The sequence below is a fragment of the Amphibalanus amphitrite genome, unplaced genomic scaffold (assembly GCF_019059575.1).
Source record: "Amphibalanus amphitrite isolate SeventyFive unplaced genomic scaffold, NRLGWU_Aamphi_draft 000709F_arrow, whole genome shotgun sequence".
NCBI classification, from domain to species: Eukaryota; Metazoa; Arthropoda; class Thecostraca; order Balanomorpha; family Balanidae; genus Amphibalanus; species Amphibalanus amphitrite.
In genome coordinates, this window is record NW_024882203.1 from 189802 (window position 1) to 209269 (window position 19468).

At 48.6% G+C, this 19468-nt stretch overlaps 1 protein-coding gene across 2 annotated transcripts; it reads left to right on the forward strand.

The window, feature by feature from the left end:
• Positions 1-1875: 1875 nt before the first annotated feature.
• Positions 1876-12475, forward strand: LOC122364958 (saccharopine dehydrogenase-like oxidoreductase). 2 transcript variants are annotated; one of them, XM_043335782.1, is made up of 11 exons: positions 1876-1968; positions 3512-3732; positions 4071-4177; positions 5188-5268; positions 7388-7567; positions 7957-8090; positions 8420-8565; positions 9349-9440; positions 9734-9898; positions 10460-10554; positions 10924-12475. In XM_043335782.1, exons 2-11 carry the CDS (start codon positions 3552-3554, stop codon positions 11021-11023), a joined length of 1281 nt encoding a protein of 426 aa, XP_043191717.1. In that variant the 5' UTR covers positions 1876-1968; positions 3512-3551; the 3' UTR covers positions 11024-12475. The 2 variants fall into 2 exon arrangements, with proteins under 2 accessions (XP_043191717.1, XP_043191718.1); XM_043335783.1 differs by having other exon boundaries at positions 1964-2367.
• Positions 12476-19468: the final 6993 nt, after the last annotated feature.

A 19468-nucleotide genomic window follows, 5' to 3' on the forward strand; every position in this document is an offset into this window, starting at 1 on the left:
TTATACAAAATAAGGCCCTGCGTATAGTTACAGGAGCCCAATGCACCACAAATATCAGGCTCTCCACGCAGAATGTAATATTCCTCTTCTCTCTCACCGCCGTAAACTCCAACTCCTTTGCTTCTATGCGCGCACTTTCTTGTCCCCTTATTCGCCTTCGCACCGCATTGTCTCCAATCGATATACGGACGACCCTCCCACAACGGCCCAACTCAAATACCCGATAATCGCCTATCGCATAGAAAGGACACTCAGTGATTTCCAGTTGGATTTTCCATCTATTTTTCATCGGCCACCCATCTCTTCTTTCTTTCTGCCAGCCATAGAGAATATTGCATTCCTGTACGCAGAGGCAAAATCAAAAGTCACAAAAGAAGAAAGCATTCAACTTTTCTATGAGCATAAAGAAGAACATAAAGACTATGCATACATATATACAGATGGTTCAGTTTGTGACGGGAGGACGGCAGCCGCTGTCACATCTGACCATCATAACAAAACAAGTAGGCTACACGACGACCATAGCATATTTAGTGCTGAGTTGATAGCCATTCACTCAGCACTCAAATATGTCTCATCGAAAAACATAGAAAAGGCTGTGATCTGCACAGACTCAGCTTCATCGGTAAAGGCAATAGCTCACAGAAAAATGGAAAAAAAACGAAATCGTTTATAAAATAAAAAAGATGATTATTGGCTTTACCGATGAAAACAAACACGTCATTCTCCTGTGGATTCCGTCCCACGTTGGAATACAGGGGAATGAAAAAGCGGACAAGCTAGCCAAAGAAGGTCTTCATCTCCCATCTCGAAATCATCTCGCTCTCCCCCTTCCGGATTTTCTGTCTTCGCTCTTCCGTGCCTTCCAGAGATACCGCCAAAAATGCTGGATAGATGATCATACACCACATCTCTTCTCCATTAAACCGAAACTTTGCCATTTCTACTCTTCCCATCAAAACACAAGGATCAAAGAGAGAGTCCTAGCCAGGCTCCGGCTCGGCCACACACAACTCACCCACAACTACATCCTGGACAGAGCACCTCCACCCATATGTCACCACTGCCGCGACCACCCACGCTACACCATCTCACACTTCCTCCTCCACTGCCCACACCTACACCAACACCGCAGACATATAGTACAATACATTAACACACATGGACTCTCTCTCGACCTTCCGACTCTCCTGGGCGACACTCATCCGGATATCCACGACCTTCTGTTCGTCTTTCTCGCCGACGCTCGGATCATCAAGAGCCTTTAGCGTGTTAGGGCCGCGGCTACCGCCCCTAAAACGCTAATCAGAGCCCTCGTCTCCCGGCTCACCCCCAAACTCACACATTAATTAATCGCGGTTACAGGGCTTTTTCCCTCGCGCCGTTTTGGCTTAGGTGCGAGGTTTTTGCCCTTTGCGTTAGGCGTCGGGTTTTTTATTATTTAGGACTTTTTCTCCCGACCATTACACCCCACAACAAGGCCCCGCCGGGGGGCTGGAGCCTAGAAGGTCTTATACCTTCTGTCAGTGCGATGAAAGCTTCCCGGCTCCATTACACTGACACCAGCTCACAAGTGTTCATGTCTATTATGTATTGTTAATAAAAGTCATTCCCACTGTTGTGTTTGCGACTCCAGACATCTCGGCTCTTTGGCTATACACGTAAGTACCTCCCTTAGCTTTGATTCCACATTAAGATAGGATCCCACGTTGTTTTTGCTACCGGTTTCACATAAACCGGTTTAACGTAAGACTTGCTGCCCGGCGAAAATTGCCGGAGTAACTGCCCCCTGCTCGGGTATGGCACTAGGCCGACCGAGCAAAAAAAAAAAAAAAAAAAAAAAAAGCTCGCGGCGCTCTCTCGCGTGAATCACTTGATCTCTCGGAGTTCTACATATAGCCTTGGATCGCTTGGGTGGCTCTCGCTTGGATCTCTCTCTCTCTCTCTCTCTGGCCGAGCGTGTGACAGGTACGGCGCCTGTTCTGCTGTTCATACTTTATTGTTTGTTGTTCATACTTTATTGTTCATACTTTATTTTGGCTGCAGCAATGCTATTTTACCCGGTGTTTCACATCTCCCGATTAATGTAGTTCCTGTAAAATTGCCCTTCAAATTCATTCAATTAGCAAATGGCGTTGGTACCTATTGACTGGCCTATTATCAGTATCGTTCTTGTGTATCTTCTTGTGTTACGCTGTGTAGCTTCGGCTATTTTCTGCTAAAAACTAAGGTTTTCCTTCTCAAGAAGAAAAATAACATCTATAACATCTATATAACATCAGATTTGGATACTAATCCTGTGGGCTGGGACTGAGTTGATGCCCTGAGTGGCCCTGCCTGGCACCCCATGGATCTCAATCTCCCAGTGTGAGTGCTGTGATTTTTTTTTTGTGCATCCTGTGTCCTCATTAATGGTTAGTGTCCAGACTCCAGTCTGGAAAAATTCCACACATTCTTTCTTCCAGATGCCTCGGGGTCTCATACCCTGTAAGTGCAGATGTTTTTTGGGCAAAATTTATTCAATTTTGGCACTATTTGCTTGAAAATTAAAGTTTATTTTTACCAAATTTTAACCATTATACCATATCATTAGAGCACATAGGTAGGTACATACATATGCTGATCTATACCATAAATGCTAAGAAGTTTGATAACAACTAAGAAGGAGGCTGGCTGGCTAGTGGCTAAAAAGCATTGAACAAAAATGGTTTCCATTGCAAGTTCTTCCAAATTACAAATAGAAGGAGAATCACTGTCAAGTACATTGATATGGCACACAAATATGATGCATTTGGGTACCTACTTCACCAGGCATCACCCATTTAGCACATCCTCTTTACGTTCACCTCTGCTAGGTACCTGCTGCCGAGCTGAGTGCCAGGCCCGTGGCGCAGCCATTCAGCTGTGCAGTGTGCTAGCTGCCCAGCTCCCTTGTAAGCATGCACTACCCATATCTGCCAGGGGTCCGGGGTTAACTTGGTGTTGGCTTTCTTTCCCTCGGCCTCCTGCAGCAGTCTTTTGTTGTGCGTTACTGAGGCCTTCAATCACAGGACATGTCATCATCTGGAATATCACTCAACTTGACATCAACACTGGATAACAATAATCCAAAGCACTCAACTCCTATCATTACACTGTACTGCATGCGAAATTGTGTTTCTCTTCAGCTCCCTCAGCCAACAAACTTCCCCCAAAATGTTAATTGCAACGTATACCGAACCATGACAATACACACCATTTGCCGAAAGTCCTTAGTTTGTCGCTAAGTTACGTCAGCCGCCGCCCCAAAATTTTGCCGCAATCCGCTTGTTACGTCAAACATGTCGACGGTAATCCATTTTTGGTACAATGCATACTTATACAATGCCCGACACATTTCAATGCAGCATTCAAATTCAAACCATCGGGCAAGTCCATACTGCAAGGTCATGCTCTGCTCTCCCCTCCCCATGACTTCCCCTGGCCACCACCCTCCCCTCTGCCCATTGCTGACCCCTCCCTCATTCCCCAGGTAGCTGCGCGCACCACCAGTGAAGCACACGCAGAACACAATGGCCACAGCAGGAGACCGCCTGGACCTGGTGGTGTTTGGCGCCACCGGCTTCACCGGCCAGTTTGTCGTGGAGGAGATCGCCCGCATCGAGACGGAGAATGCTGGCCTGTCCTGGGGTATCGCCGGCCGGTCTCGCGCCAAACTGGAGAAGATCCGCCAGCAGGCGGCCAAAGAGACGGGTGAGTCAATAAATGGCTGATTAGTGTGGAAGTTTTGTGATTGAGTAACTGATATAATGGAGTGGGAGGTCATTGGTCAGTGGTCATGCATACCTGCATGCTATCATTTTCAGGGCCTACCTATTTCTTGTTAATCTGAGATTTGGGTCTGGATTATCTACATATTATATTTGTTTGTATTTTCAATTTAAGAGCATGCTATCTTGATGGGTGTATCTCTTTGACATTCCCTGATTTGATGTGGACCTTTGAGGATAGGGATGGCGAATGTTCCATTCTCTGATGTTCCATTCAATGTTATTTCATGCCCTAAATGTTCAATTCCCTCCTCTGAGCAGGCCGCAGTCTGGAGCACGTCGAGATCCTGGTGGCCGATGTCAGCGACCAGGACAGCCTGGACCGCATGGCCAGCCGCTCCAAGGTGGTAATCAACTGCGTCGGACCGGTGAGTACCCTCTGTGACGTCAGCGTGGGTGTCGTGACGTCATCGGGGGCGGATCCGCAGCTGGTGGAGAGGAGCTGCGATCGTGACGCAAATGAGAAGTGCTTACAGTTGATGGGCGTGGCTAAACCAAACGAATGTTTGATATAACCATTGACCTTATTAAGTTTATACGGCTTATGGAGCTTTCCTTGCTGACATTTAGCGGAAGATTTGCAGATGAATAAGATCGGATAAGAAGTTTTGAGAATGAAACGTACGTCATTAGATATTTAGTTTGATTGTTACGAGCCTATAACGAGCTGCAAAGGTCACTTGTACACTTATAGCTATCGTTTCCGAACTGTATTTATTTGTTGTCTATTCGTCTCTCCTTGAGAAGCATCAACAGAACACAAGCTGTTCTCATTTAGGTAGGTACTACGTGTCGTCCTAAAATCTAGTTCCACTACACACGTGCGTTTAAATCATGCCTCGTCGTACCCGGCATTGAGCGATGCTTGATACTCGGCTGTTCCACTCAGCCCTATCTCGCCTGATATGGTGGTGAGGGCCTGGCCAACGGTCTGGAGGGGCGACCGATGATAGTGAATGCGATTAGGACTTCTGTCTGCCCAGATAAGCGCCGGGCGTGCTGTTTTCACTCTATGTTTTTTTTTTACAATAATCATTTATCGATTCATTGAGCTTCATTGTTCCAGCTTCGTGCTGTACCTTCTCTGCACTGGCACGTACCTACTAATTTGAAAAATACATATATTTTCTAAGATTGCATGTTATGGGAAATAAGGTTGATTAAAGATCTGAGTGAATCTCAACCATCGTGAAAATTATTATGGATGAATTTGATCGCTGTAATTCTTGGACTAGGTATGTTATTTGATAATGCTGCGGCATGTCCACTCTTTGTCCTCTGTTTCTGCTTCTTCACCGTATGAAAATTGGACAGGCATACCCGACTCCCCCACAGAGACTCGGGCTGACCCTCTTCCCCTCACCCCATGGTGTTGCAGTACCGCTTCTACGGCGAGCAGGTGGTGAAGGCCTGTGTCAACAACGGCGCCAGCACAGTGGATATCAGCGGCGAGCCCCAGGTAAGGGCTGGTGAGAGCTGCTGCTATATGTTAGCGGGGAGCCCCAGGTAAGGGCTGGTGAGAGCTGCTGCTATATGTTAGCGGAGTGCCTCACGCAAGAACCGGTGATAGCTGTTGCTGTTTGTTACCGGAGGGCCGCGGTGAGAGGTGTATATAAGCTTATATAAGCGGAGAGTCACAGGTAGGGGCTGGCGAGAGATACTCATCACCGGAAATAGCATAGAGAGACGGGACCTGCGCGGAGAATAACGGGCGAAAGCTGCACAACAGCAGAGATTAGCTACCGGTAGCTTGATATCAGCGGGAAATAAGACCTTCTGAGAGCTAATCAGAGCCCACTTTGTCGCTCCATTCATCGTGTGCTCTTGCGGGACGAAGTTTTTTTTTTAGCTCGAGCTTCTTATGATAGTGACATTTGGCGTGTGTGCAACAAGGCATATGCCAGTTTTTATGACCGGCTCTAGCAGCTAAGCCTTGTCGTAGGTGGGTGATCATGTTGAACCATATGCAATAGGCGCCTTGCTTTCTGGAACAGGGTATTTTGTCGTTTTTGGAAGTACATGACTAAGACTATCTTTATTTCTCAGTTTGTTAGGGAGGAAACACATATACTGCGTTATAAGTCATCACGATATTCTCATGGAACCAGTGGCTTGACTTTTGTCCGTATTGACATTTATGTTCGATTGCGTTATCGTTTTATGTGTGGCCAATACCGCTGAGTCTTACTAGGACTGCACGTTTTTATCGCTCCCGGCGCTTGTTACTATCTGTGCGGTCGAGTTCTGGTCATCTCTGGACTGTTTACCGTGTGTGTGGGCTGGTCGTCGCCGGCTCGCGAGGCCCTCCTGCCGCCTGTCTGTATCCGTTCCGGTATGATGGGCCTGCCACAGGTGTCTGTCATCCGCCCGGCCTCTGATGAGGCCCATTAGGACCGGTCTGATCACCTGTCCCGACTCGGCCCCTCCTGTACCGAGCCCCTGATCACTTACCAGCCGGGGAACCATTGCCGGCTCACGGGGTAGAGTGGTGTAGGAGACGCACCTACCCTGTAGACGCACATGTGGATGGGAGTGCCCGTACAGTCGAGCGTAGATAATGGGTAAATAGGTGGGGTGAATCGGCAGCTCCGAGAGGGAATGCGATGCTCCGTCCCAGCCGTCCATTTGCGCTGTTCGCGGCTGATGCATCGCTGCTGATGCGATATTCCGCCAGGGTACACAGGGAAAGATACACATTATTGCCTGTCAAAAGTCCTCCCTGCTTAGTGCCTATAATGCCGTGCCAGCTGATGCGATGTGACTTATCTGTCACATCTGGGGAGACTGTGAAAAAAGCACTGTCGGCTGCTCCTATAACGCATCGTCGATGTACAACTGGGTATTCGTTCGAGCCTGCTCGGAAGTTGTCGTGTCATTCATTTATCGGTATCAGCAGCTGCGGGGCCGAAGTCCGCTCCGTGATCGCACTTTGCGCCCGAGTCGTCCGTAGACGCACGGACCGCTGAGTCGGCCGGCCACGAGCTGGCCCCTCGCTTTCACCTTGTTTATGCATGACCTTCCTCCCTGTCTCGGGGAGTTGAACCGGACCGAGTGAGGCCCGCTGTCGGCGGCGGACACGGAGACCCGAGTCGCACGTGTCCCGTGTCTCGAAACAACGACCAGCCGCTGTAATATGAATGTCGTGTTGGTTTGCCATGGCGTTCTTTTTCGATAGGTTTATTTAGGTGGTTTGGAAATCGGGTGATTTGGAAAGGAAATTTACTTCTCACTTGGGAGCTGAGCAGCGACGGGCCTTAGGGGTTTCAATTACGGTCAGTTTTAGTAGCTTTCAAATCCCTTCAGTATCCCTTGCAATGACGTAGAAAAGCCTGAATTACAGGTTTAGAGACATAAAATGTATAAACTTAAGACGGTTATTTCTAACTATTTTTCATCTTTTGGCTCCGCGTCAAACGTAGTTGATAATGAATATTTATTGGCATACGCTATCCCATATCCTCATTAGTATTTAGGCAATGATTGACTTGCAATGAAATAACTGACCGGATATGCAACCCCCGCCCAACCTGCCTAAAATCTCCACAAAACTCTAACCGCCACCCCTCCCGTGCCCCCAGTTCCTGGAGGGTATGCAGCTCAAGTACCACGAGGCGGCAGAGAAGGCTGGCGTCTATGTGGTCGGCGCGTGCGGCTTCGACTCGATTCCGGCCGACATGGGCACCTGTTTCGTCCATGAAAAGTTCGACGGTGACCTGAACGGTATCGAGAGCTACTTCAAAGTCCAGACGGGACCCAAGGTAGGCGCTGCTTTTCGGTGATACTCTTTGAATGTATGGTGTGTCGTATCAAAAACTGTGATATGGTTGATGGTGGGACGTTTAAATGGAGTTGATTCGGTGTGTGTTGATTTTGGGCGTTATTTGGCGAACAGGACATAAAGCTTGAGCCAATGACCTAGTAACTAGCTCGCTATAAATCCATCCTAATAATGTAACAGTTATAATGTCTGAGTGCTGACATCATTCTTCATATAAATTTGTCCAAAGTTGGTGCCTGGTGGCTAATTAGAAGGTTTAACTAGTTCGCTTCATCAACACCGGCGTGTATCAAAACTCCATTAGGAATAGGACTAGCACAGAGACCTGAAAACATCAGACCACTAACGTTCTGTCTCTGTCGCGCGAAGGGCTACCGCGGCATCCACTACGCCACCTACCAGTCGGCCATCCACGGCTTCGCCAACGCCCACGAGCTCGGGCCGCTGAGGAAGCAGCTGTTTGGGAAGCGTCTGCCTCGCTCCAACCACAAGCTGCCCAACCGGTAAGGGTGGGGTTGACAAGGCTGGAGTCTGGGACAAGGGGAGAGCTAGGATTGGGCAACTGGCTGTGTTTCGGCATAAGTGATTGAAGTGACTGATTTGACTAGGTGTTTGATCTTCAAAAGGCGGGCATTTTGATCCATTCGCTGTAAACGTTGGGTTTTAACTGAAATCCGTGCGGTACTACAGAAGGAAGCATGACTGCCGAATTTAGCAGCCATAAAGATGGCTACCAAAATTAGCAGTCATGTATCAGCAGATAGTTCACGGCGTCTCTCGCGATCCACTAACGATTACTGGCTCGCTGATCTCCGTTTTCTCACGCCGTCAGCGGTAACCTGCACTACAGTGACGTGATCAGCGCCTACTGCCTGCCGTTCCTCGGCTCGGACAAATCTGTTGTCCAGCGCAGTGTGTTCCACAACTACGAGACGCGCGGCTGGCGCAACATCCAGTACAGCCCCTACGTCGGCATTGGTGAGCGCCCCCCCCCCCTCCCCGGGGGTGACAGAGGGGGTGGCGGAGGAGTAGAGATTGGGGGAGGGGTTGATGAAGAGGGGGGGGGGGGGGGTGGCACAGAAGCTGGTAGACCCGGGGGTTAGGGTAGAGACTAGAGAGCACAAAGTATGGTATGTGTTGCAGAGGTGCGATTGAATGGCCTGGATATACAGGAGGATGGAAATGTGTGGTGGGGAACAGTGTAGATGGCGTTATGGTGCAATCTATGCTCGACATATAGTTAGTATTGCTGAGAAACATGACTGGTGTTGTAACCTTTTGTGTAAATGTCAGGCTGCTGGCCTATAGTCAGAACAACGTTACGTGCTTTATATCAATCAAGCCGGTATTGCTTCCCGAAAAGTGGTTTGCCACGTGGTGACATTTGCTCAATTGATAAACAGTTGATCTCCTGAATCGCAAAGCTCAATACCGCGGTCGCCTGATGCCTCAGAGTCAGATGGCAAGTGATTTTTTTGCCGTTGATAATTTTTTCCTGTAAGACACAAAATCACAATCCTTCTCTTACGCTGCAAAGCAACAACAAGCTCACCCCATGGATGCAACATGGTTTTCTCATACACTGCTGAACCTGCGCTGATCTACCTGACTCTCATCTTCGGCAAATAGCTGATGGCTGAAGTTCACTTGTGTCCATCTAACTAACCCAAGACGTTCATCGTCTTCAAACCCTCAGAGCTTGACGATGTTCACCCTCGTCATTTTACCATCCTCTAACCCCCATGTGTGTATCTCTGACAGGCGGTATGCTAAGGACTGTCGGTGTGACCATCCTTCTCGCCTTCTTCGGTCTCATGGCCAGCTTCAAGTTCGGCCGCACTCTGCTGGAAAAGGTAGGTTATCAGACGCTGAGACAGCCGCTTTATCTCCTCGCTACGGAGTCTATAGTATGATGCCCTGTTGTAGACGCTAGTACAACAGCGATCAGCTTTGGCTTTTTGCTAGTCGCAATGAGTGACGGGATCAGAAATAGCTGTGACATTCTTAATTCCGATACATATGTTGATCACGTATAATTTTAGGTTATAGTTCAGGACAAAATTTCTATTTATTCCAATTATCATCTGCAGACTCTCCCCTCTACCACCGTCTCCAGTAACCGGACCCGTCCCCCCCTGTCCCGCAGTACCCCCGCGCGATGACGCTGGGCGCCGTCAGCCACGACGGACCGACCCGGGAGCAGATGGCCGAGACGTCGTTCTCGATGACGTTCGTCGCGAGCGGCTGGAAGCAGAAGGCGCCGCGTGACGAGCAGCACTCTGAGAAACCGGACCAGTCGCTGGTGGCCCGGGTAAGAAGGCTGCTCGGTGTAGTGGGGAGGTGTGTAAAGAACTGTTGTAACGAATCAAAGATGGGTGGTGGGTTCAACTAGTGATTATTTTTTTGTTTTTGTTTTGTTGGGTTAGGCCCTTTCGGTGCAATGGGACCATTTCAGAGCCGGGAGGATGATAGGATATAGGGGGAGACATTGGTCTGGGCAGGCACCCTAGTGAGTCACCGGGGCTGAGCCCGTCCAGAGGACAGGCCACCCAGCCCCAAGGCACTCACTGCACCCGGCTACGGGGTGCGCTCCCTCGGGAGCAGCGGTGCCGCTCCAAGGGAGCAGCCCACATGAGATAAAGTTGCCTGTCCAGCCCGGAAGGGGGTTGCGGCGTGGAGGAGAAGGACTTCTGTATCCTGAGGATAGAAGCACGGATCGGTGTGATGAACTAGTGATTAGCGCCTATGTTAGCTGTAGGAGCGATCCGGTCGCTGCATTCGTGTTCTCCATTTGTTTCTGAGCAAAGAACGCTTCGTCATCTGTCCTTCCGATTGAAGTGCGGCTACTAGTAGTTCCTCGTTCGGCCGCCAGGTGTCTGGCCCGGAGTGTGGCTACATCGCAACCCCCATCTGCCTGGTCCAGAGCGCCATCACCATTCTGAAGGAGGCCGACAAGATGCCCGGAACGTAAGTGCCCAACGGCCTTCACCAGTACACGATAATGTGGATGACGAAGCTTGTCTGCTACATCATTGGATAACATTGGTCCATTCCAAAGGATGCAACATTGCCTTCTAAACTTTGATTATTTTGAAGAAAAGAAGAACTGTAATATCCAATGGTAGCTGGAATTAGTACATGAGCAGGTGCTTTATCTGATAATTCGGTGTAATTATAGCGGCTCTTCACTTGTAAGTACTCACTTCAGTCAGCTGTCATGCTGCACGGTGAACCAATTTATTGTCTTACCTCGTGTCTGTCCGTTTTCTCCCACACCACCTCCACTGTCCTCTCTGCCGACCTGTCGCGGCCCTAACCCCTCCCGTCTGTCTACAGGGGCGGTGTGTACTCCCCGGGCGCGGCCTTCCTCGACTCGACTCTGATCCAGCGCCTCACTGAGCACGACGTCAAGTTCGAGGTGCTGGGCGACAAATAGACGGCGCTGTGAGTGTCGGGAGTCACCCCCGCCGGGCTGGGGGACTCAGCCTGGTGGCTGCGGTCGGAGGGTATGTCTGTCTGCCTGGGATACTCTACTCTACTGCCTGGCATGGCTGTTGGGCTTCAGAGCTAGTGATGGAGGCGAAATGACCGAGCTTGAAAATGATTTTGATGCGGAGATTTGAGAGTCAATTTGAATGTGATGGCGAGTGCCTGATGAGGGTTTTGTGAAGTTGATAGTGCGGTGTAGGGGCCAGGCGTTTATAGAAGGCTAGGTAACTGTGATAAAAACAATTGCTGATAGTCGCTTTCTTTGCATTTCTCTGCCACCCTCCTCCCTATGGATTTCTCACCTCTTTTTCGAGGAAATGAAGGACTTGGCATTTGATTTAAAAAGAAAATTCATAGTTATCAGTAATGTCTGTGATCGAATATATCCACATCTACGAGGCAAGTCTAGCTCCACTAGACAATTTTCTAAAAATGACTGGGCATTTCACACCACTCCATGGCCAGTTCTGATGGGAGTTTGAGTGAGGGCCAGCCTCCATCACTCCTAGCGCCCCCTCCCCCCCTTCCCCCCGCTGAGGGAGTATCGCCCCACACCGCAGCCGGAAGTGCCGCACCTCGAGGCCACGTGCTAGTGTGACCTCGGCCTGTGGGGGTGGTGCCGGCGGCGCCTATCGGCTGGGAGCCCCGCACCTGTCCCTGATGGCAGTGGGAACTTTGTCAGCGGAATTGGAGGGGGGAGTGGCGTCTGGATTGTTAGGGGATGTGATTTGTGGTTTGAATATTGGTGCAGAAGAATACGTTGGCTTGATTATGTCCATGTTATTGGTTCAGGATGGCCCTCCCGTTTCTCGGCGCTATCCTTTGTTCAAATCAATGACTGACTGAATAGATGAAAAGAGGTTGTGCATTATAATATTTGTTACATGGATCAATTATGCAATCTTGCATTCGAGTCTTCTGCCAGGTTGCTACGATCTTGGATAAGTGCTGTTGCGTTCTTCCCTAATCCCCGACAAAATAATGAAAATGTATCATTCAGTAAAGTTTTGGCGATCGGTACAATATATCACTGTTTGTGTTACCGTAACTATTTGCCACTGGTCCCATCCGTTTTCGAACCATTGTTTTCGCTGTCGTGTTACGGCAATATGAGGCTTGGCATTCCGAATTAGTCTAGTATCTGCCATATAAATGCACTCATAGGACTGATTCCGTCTTTTGTATTGTCGATTGTTTGCTTTCTTTCTGTGTCAGACTGTAAGTACTGCAGGTTGATGTGAATTGTGCAATTGACCTAGGCATCGGGCATGTATGGGCGTGACTATTCACCGGTGGTGTCATGATAATCCAGGGCCAGATGGTCGCTTTCCATAGTTGTTGTTACAGCTGAGCTATTTGGTGGTGTGTCAGATGATAAATATACACATAATTAAACACATTTTATTTGTGTGTTTTTAACACAGCGAGAGAACAGAATTACCGCATCTCACTAAAACGAGATGCGAGCGATGCCATTCACAAGTTTCAAAATTCTAAGTATTGTAGTTTTCAGATTCGAGGCTCGATTTTAACTTGACCCGATGTCCTGATCATATGTAGATGGCTTGAGATCATAACCCGCGACCTGGTGGGGGGGGGGGGCTATTTTTTGCCCCCCCCCCCCTCCTGACTTTTCGATAAATCTCCAGATCCGCTGCGCCGATCGTCACCAAACTTTCAGTACCCTCCTGGACATCAATTTTACACATGGTGACCCTTTTTTTTAAGGCTATGATAGGTTGGCCGGAAATGACGTCAGAGTGACGTCATGTTCTGCCGTTTTCGACCCAAAAAAGGGTTTCGCGGGAAGAGCTGTCAGGACTATAGCTTTGCAAATACAGAAAAATGATAAGGACATACAAGCTGTAGAATTGACAGGGCTACAAAACTGCCATCTCGGATTTTTGAAATGTTTTGATTTTGACCCCAAAAAATAAAAAAAAAATAACTATTTTTGATATAATGATCGACAAATCCAAAAAGTTTTTTGAATTTCCCAAAAACCGGAATATATGTGATAGTCCTTACCGCCTTCCATCCACATACCAAATTTGAGATTGATACCTCTTTTTTGGCGAAGTTATAGCGAAAAACTGTTTAAAATTGATGACGTCAAATTTTCAAACTCAATTTTTAGCAATTCTAGACCCCGTAGCGCAAAACAAAGACCACCATTAGACCCCCCCGTGACGAGCTGCATCGAATCAATACCCATTTTATGCAAAACTATCAACTTTAAAATTTGACCTTTTTTGACATGACCTTGACCTGACCTTGACATGACCTTGACCTGACCTTGACCTGAACTTCACCAGAAAGTGACCTAAGCCGTACCTGATAGTCTTATAACCAACACCTTTGAGTTGGAAATGCAAAATTGGCCACAAAACATGCATCACACAACCTTAGTAAAGTTGGGCTCATGTGACCTGACCTGTGACCCTTGGTGACGTGACCTGTGACGTGACCTGGTATTGTCAGTTACCTCTAATAGCAACATATGTACTAGGCAATTGACGCCCTATCGCTGATTTTCGACAAAATGCGTTTTCCTCGGTGTTATAGCGCATTCCCTAGAAGACCCGTGAACGGTGAAACATTTCATCTTTGACCTGACCTGTGACGTCATCGGTGACCCCGAGGTCAATGAAATTTGGTTTCCTTCGACAAATTTGACAGGCCTTTCGAACGCCGTTTGAATTTTGCGGATCCGTCCAGTAGTTTCGGAGATACGAGGGGGGGGGGGCAAAAAATAGCCCCCCCCCCCCCCCACCAGGTCGCGTTATAAACAAACCCCATCAGGGCGCGGGATAACTCATAAAAAGGAATGCACTGATAAATAACCTATTACTATTCCATCCCTACACAAGCAAAAACCAGGTGAGCCCAACTCCTTCCCTCCCCACCATACACCAAGAGACGCACCATATTCGTAGGCGGTCGCGGCCCGTGGCTATTGATCGCGAGATATTTGATAGCAGCTCGCAATTACCGTAATGCTAATGGAGGAAGGCCTGCATGCTGAAACAGTATCCTTACCTAAAAGGGAATACGTGATTTGCTCGTCGAGTGGATGGAACATCAAAGAAGATCGAGCGAGTCGTGTTACATTTTGTAGCAAATACCTACCTACCATGAGCAAACTATGTAGCGGTAGCAGTACCTATTTGGAAGCTAAATGTAACGGCTAACGCATTACCTACGTAAGATTAGACGCTTGGGGGTGCAACCAATCGTCTTTATAAAGCCCAAGCCAGTGATGTTTTGATGATTGGTTTCCTTACACGAAAAATCACAATGATGTCTTTAGCTCACGGTTTTATGAGATATTTTCATACTCGACATACTGGGGCGGCTACTTCGCCCTATCCCGTCACATCTTCGTCAGCTCTTTTGACATAATTGCCTGCCTCGCCGAACGCCCGTGAGGTTACTTTGATAATATTATGCAGTTTTTTTTAAAGAAAACAATATGTTATACCTACGAGGCATTGAAACGTACAAATTTTAAAAATCCGAATAAGCACCGGTCACCACTTCTTTTGACAAAGCGTGCTGTAAGAGCGTAAGTCCTCACAGCACGTCGGCTAGCTTAGGTAGGGTAGCCTGGGGCAAGACGCCCCAGATAATTTATTTTGCTACATAAATTTTGTCCCACATCACCTGAAAGGCCAAATTTGTGCTCAATGCGTTCTTTGGACATTTTACTTTAAATTGCACCCCTCAAATTGATTCACTTATGATCGGACTCCAAGCTAGGAAGTGATTTGTGAAGCAACTGCAAATGGGGCATTTTGCCCCAACCCCAGGGCAAAACGCCCCACGGCCTGGGGCAAGTAGCCCCATACCTTAGATTAAAGATTTAACATGGTAGTTGGCTAAATCTTATGTGAGAGGTCCGTTAGACCTCTGGAGGCACGGCACTGAAGTTCGCACATTCCATCCTGTCAGGTGCTCAGCATATGACACTGTTGTATGAGCAGGTTTTTCACCTACCTCATAAGACCAAATAATAAATTATTGCAATGCAAATGTTAACAAAATACTTCCTTTGCCATCCAGTTGCTGAGAAAAATACACATAAAGGCATAGAACCTTACTGTTCGCCAGCTACCGAACATTAGAAAGTGGGTAGCCCCAACAACACAAGAGGTAAAACGCCCCAGGGGCTTTTTGCCCCGCGACCTACTGGGGCGTTTTACCCCATCACGTAGTTCGGTCAGAGAACAACGCCTTGCACTCCAGTAAGACATAATTTAACACGAACCAACCCGGCATGATAAGCGTTAGACAATAGTTGTTCAAAATACACAAAAGTCGTTAACCTAATGTGGACCATAAAAGAACGCCATGATTCATAATCTGACAACAAAACATAAAAATCACTCAAAAAAAAAACACATTTTTGGCTATATCTCCCGAAAGAGTCATCACAATTTCTTTCCAGTCTGCTCATATAATGATCATATAGTGCACGTTTTATAGAAGAGATGATGTTTCCCCAGAACCCTGCCAGTTCCGAGAAACATCGGTGAGGCGTTTTACCTCGGCGGGGCGACTTGCCCCGGTCTACCCTACATAGGTACGCAGTTTCAGGTGGATACATATGACTTGTATTATGTAAATATGGATCGAAGCCCAAATGACATTTTAGGATCGAGTGAAAGAAGAAGTAATTATGCACATCACATCAGTAGGTATATTCAGTGTATCGAGCAGTATGCTCATCAGATAGGTGCTTTGATGACCCGTGTTGTATAAGTGCACGTTTGTGTTGCACTCAAGCAGTGTCCTATGCTCACACGCTCATCTCACTTTGAGATCACTTCAGTAAGTTTGTTAGTGTGTTTGTTATGACTAAAACACCATTCGTTCGACAACCCGTCTCAAATGTTTACTTTTTGCTTCCAAACGCGTTTTTTTTTCCTGATCTAGCGCTTCGCCACAAAAGGCAGGCACAGTCGACTAGTCCAGCCGTCTCAGGCGAGGAGTCGACATGGCCGACATAGGCTTTCAAGTTCCAACATAGGCTGAACAATCCCTGCTCAGATCAGGTCAAGCCTAATGGCAGGGATGACGAAGCCGCGCTGATGCGTGTCTCGCAGTTGGGCGATCTGCAGTCGTCGTCTCCTCATCTGCTGGCGCCAGCGTCTGGCCATCAGCATCTGCAGACACGGATCCAGCATCCCCGACATGACGGTGAAGAGCGCCAAGTTGCCGAGGTACCTCTGCTGCAGGCTGAGGTTGCTGGTGTTAAGCGGCACCAGCAGAGTCTTGGCGATGACCGTGACGAGACAGAGCTGCGCCCAGCTGTACGCCGGCAGGTAGTTGCGCGGCCTGCCCGTGTCCGGCGGGCCACTGCTGACCCGGAGGAGGGCCAGACTGCAGAAGAACGTCAGCAAGTGTATGGCGCTATTGATGGTGAGAGGCATGTTGGTCAAGACCTTCAGCTCCGAGGTGCCTGTGCACCAGAAGTAGGACGCTGGTGGTGTGTTGGTAAAGAAGAGGAACGAGAACAGGCCAGTCAGGAGGAACATAGCGACCCGGTTCTGCCAGGCGAGGAGCCGCTGCGTGATGCGCCAGGCCACGGCCGGGCGACGGGCGACCGTCAGCTGCAGCAGACGACACAGACTGAGGAGGCTGTTCGAGGCTGTCACCAGACCGACCCCGTACACAATCAACAGACCGTGGAGGACACAGATCGGGTGCAGCCACGTCGCCGGCAGCATCCCTCGCAGACTGTTCACCAGCAGGCTGAAGACGTTTAGCACGGGCCAACAGATGCCGTTGATGACAGCTCTCAGCAGCAGCAACTCATCGAGAGCTCCAGGGCCGCGTGAGCGTCTAATGTCGCGCACTAGAAGTAGTGACAGAACCGCTGAGATCACGGTCTGAGCCACGAAGAGTAGCTGTGTGAAAACATCCAGCGGCTCACCCTGCTCACCTGGCTTGACCGAGGTCATCGAGGTCAGCCCCACCACCGGGTCCGCCATCCCGGCCGCAGAGGTGTTTCCAGTCGCAGGACTCAGATACATGCTGGAAGCCAGCACCACCGGGCACGCCGCAGACGGTGTGTCGGTGCGGAGACGGCGCCGCTGCACAGCACTGTCATTAGAGGCACTGGGAGCGGGAGCTGGCAGCTGGCAGGCCAGCCGACGTTCGACGAGCTCTCTTTGACGAATCACCAACCCAACGCCGACGAGCTGCTGCGTTGGATATTGGACGCTTGGCATTACAGCAACTAATAGCTTGAATCGACAGATGTAAAAAGTAATTATGATGGATTAAAATGTGCGCTGTAGCGGCGCGGCGGTCCAAATATAGTAAATCGATGTGGGAGATGACGTTTTTACGTCATTCCTCTCCCGCCCACAGCCCAAGTCCTCGACCAGGCAGTGACAAGAGGTATGAGGTGGTCGAAAAAGCAAAGAGAAATAAGAAAACACTATTGGTGGAAGGTCAGGTCATACGTGATCATTGAAGGCTCAATTTTCCATATCTGACATCTTTGAATAAACGTGGTCATGCCTAGTAAACTAGAGGCGTTACCTGCGATGTCGCGGGAAACCATCGCCAGCTCTTGTAAAGATCCTCTGAGTCTTCTAACATGCTGTCTCTCAGCGTAATCATGAAACTTGTGTGTCGCGTGACCCGCGGCGCCGGACTGGGGGGTGTTTGAACACCCGCTGCGGCTTTTCGATGATATTTCAAAAACGGTGGCGTGGAGCGCCGCCGTTTTCGGCACACCTGTCCATACACCTTTTACACACATGTTTTGAAAATTTTAGACCCGGGTCACTCAAGGTCGGGTCACCAGGTCACGTCAAGTGACCTCACCTCAGAAAAAAAGTTAGAATCCTCGTCATAGCAGCACCGACCGAATGACCACCTTGAAACTTTCAGCGATTGATAAGAGTAACAGAATATAAAAAATGTTCATTTCGGAATTTTGATATAGGTGACCAAAGGTCAGGTCAATTTTGCGACCTCTTCATCATAAGTCAATGAGAGAAAATTGAAAAGCGTGTTTTGGACGAATGTCATTCCAAACACTCTCAAACATCGTAGTTCGGGTAAACTCGACAAGCTGAACCGAAAAATTGCACCCGTGCCCCTCCTTATCTCCCTGATGTCAGATCGATCTCCAGGAGTTTTTTTCGACGATAACTTTTGATAGAGACATGCTAGAGCGAGCGACGAAAAGACCTCAGATGTGTCCAGCTCAACGATACGGATCGACTGATATGCAACATGACCTTCTCCGGTCAGGTCATGACCTTGACCTGAGGTCAAATTTTCCAAATGACCTTTCAATGTCAATTGTAGTTCATTCGACGCGTCTCGACGAGAGGAACACGATGCTGGCAAAATAAATATCGTCACCTTAGGTACTGAGTCAACAGTTATTGCAATAAAACACCTTTTTAAAATAAAAACTGCTAGTTTTTAGTTTTTGCCCTCAGGAGGCTAAACCGTTGACCTGAGATCAAATATGAGGACTAAACGGCGAAAGAGCGTTAAAAGAGCTATCGAATGCTCTCTTCTGCGGCGCTGTAGCTCTATCGGTTCCCAAGTTAGCCCTTGGCTGTTTCCAAACTTATTGAAATGGACAAAATTTGACCTTTGATGACCTCTGGTAACCTGACCTTTGACCTTAACTAAAAAATGACCGGAGTATTTTCGTCATTACCTTTGACGCTCTTTCGTACACCGCCTACTGCTTGTCGCCGTGGCCCAGGAGCCGAGTTAGAAGTGAGGGGGGTGTTCAGAGTCAGACCCCCGGCCCGGTACGGTTGGCGCCGAGCACCGGCCCGGCGCGGGGTAATGATAGGATGATAAGTAATAGCAATAAGGAATTGCGTTAGCGTGGCGCATTGATCAGGCGTATAATGTCGCGGTTTCAGAGGACGCGGCACTGCCCCAGCAATCGGCATTCATCGCACCTTTCTCGCTAAAACATTGGTAGCGAGGCGCTACCAATGTTCCATGTCGATTAGTTGTCCCATGACATGGGTCTTGGAAGATGCAACTTGCAAGCAGCTGAATATTTCAAATAAAACACACAGATGCACTCAGCCAACTCTTTATTCCGTCGCCATGGTAACAGCAGTGCCTTTCTGTATTGAACACCCAAACATGCTGGCTTATCATCCGTTCGATATTGGTTCACTCGCCCGGGCTTCTCGTAAAGAGTTGCGGTCAAAGCTGCGCTAGGTAGGTAGGTAGGTAGGTTCTCCTTACGGGCCACCACAGAAACCTGTATCTGGGCTGCGCTAGGCACGTCTTTCTGGTTATAGGTATGGCGGCCGATGGCGTTTGCCAATGCTGTTTGCCAGTCTTCACCAACAAATAATGCAAGGTAGGATATCTCCGATACGACCTCCAAGTGGCG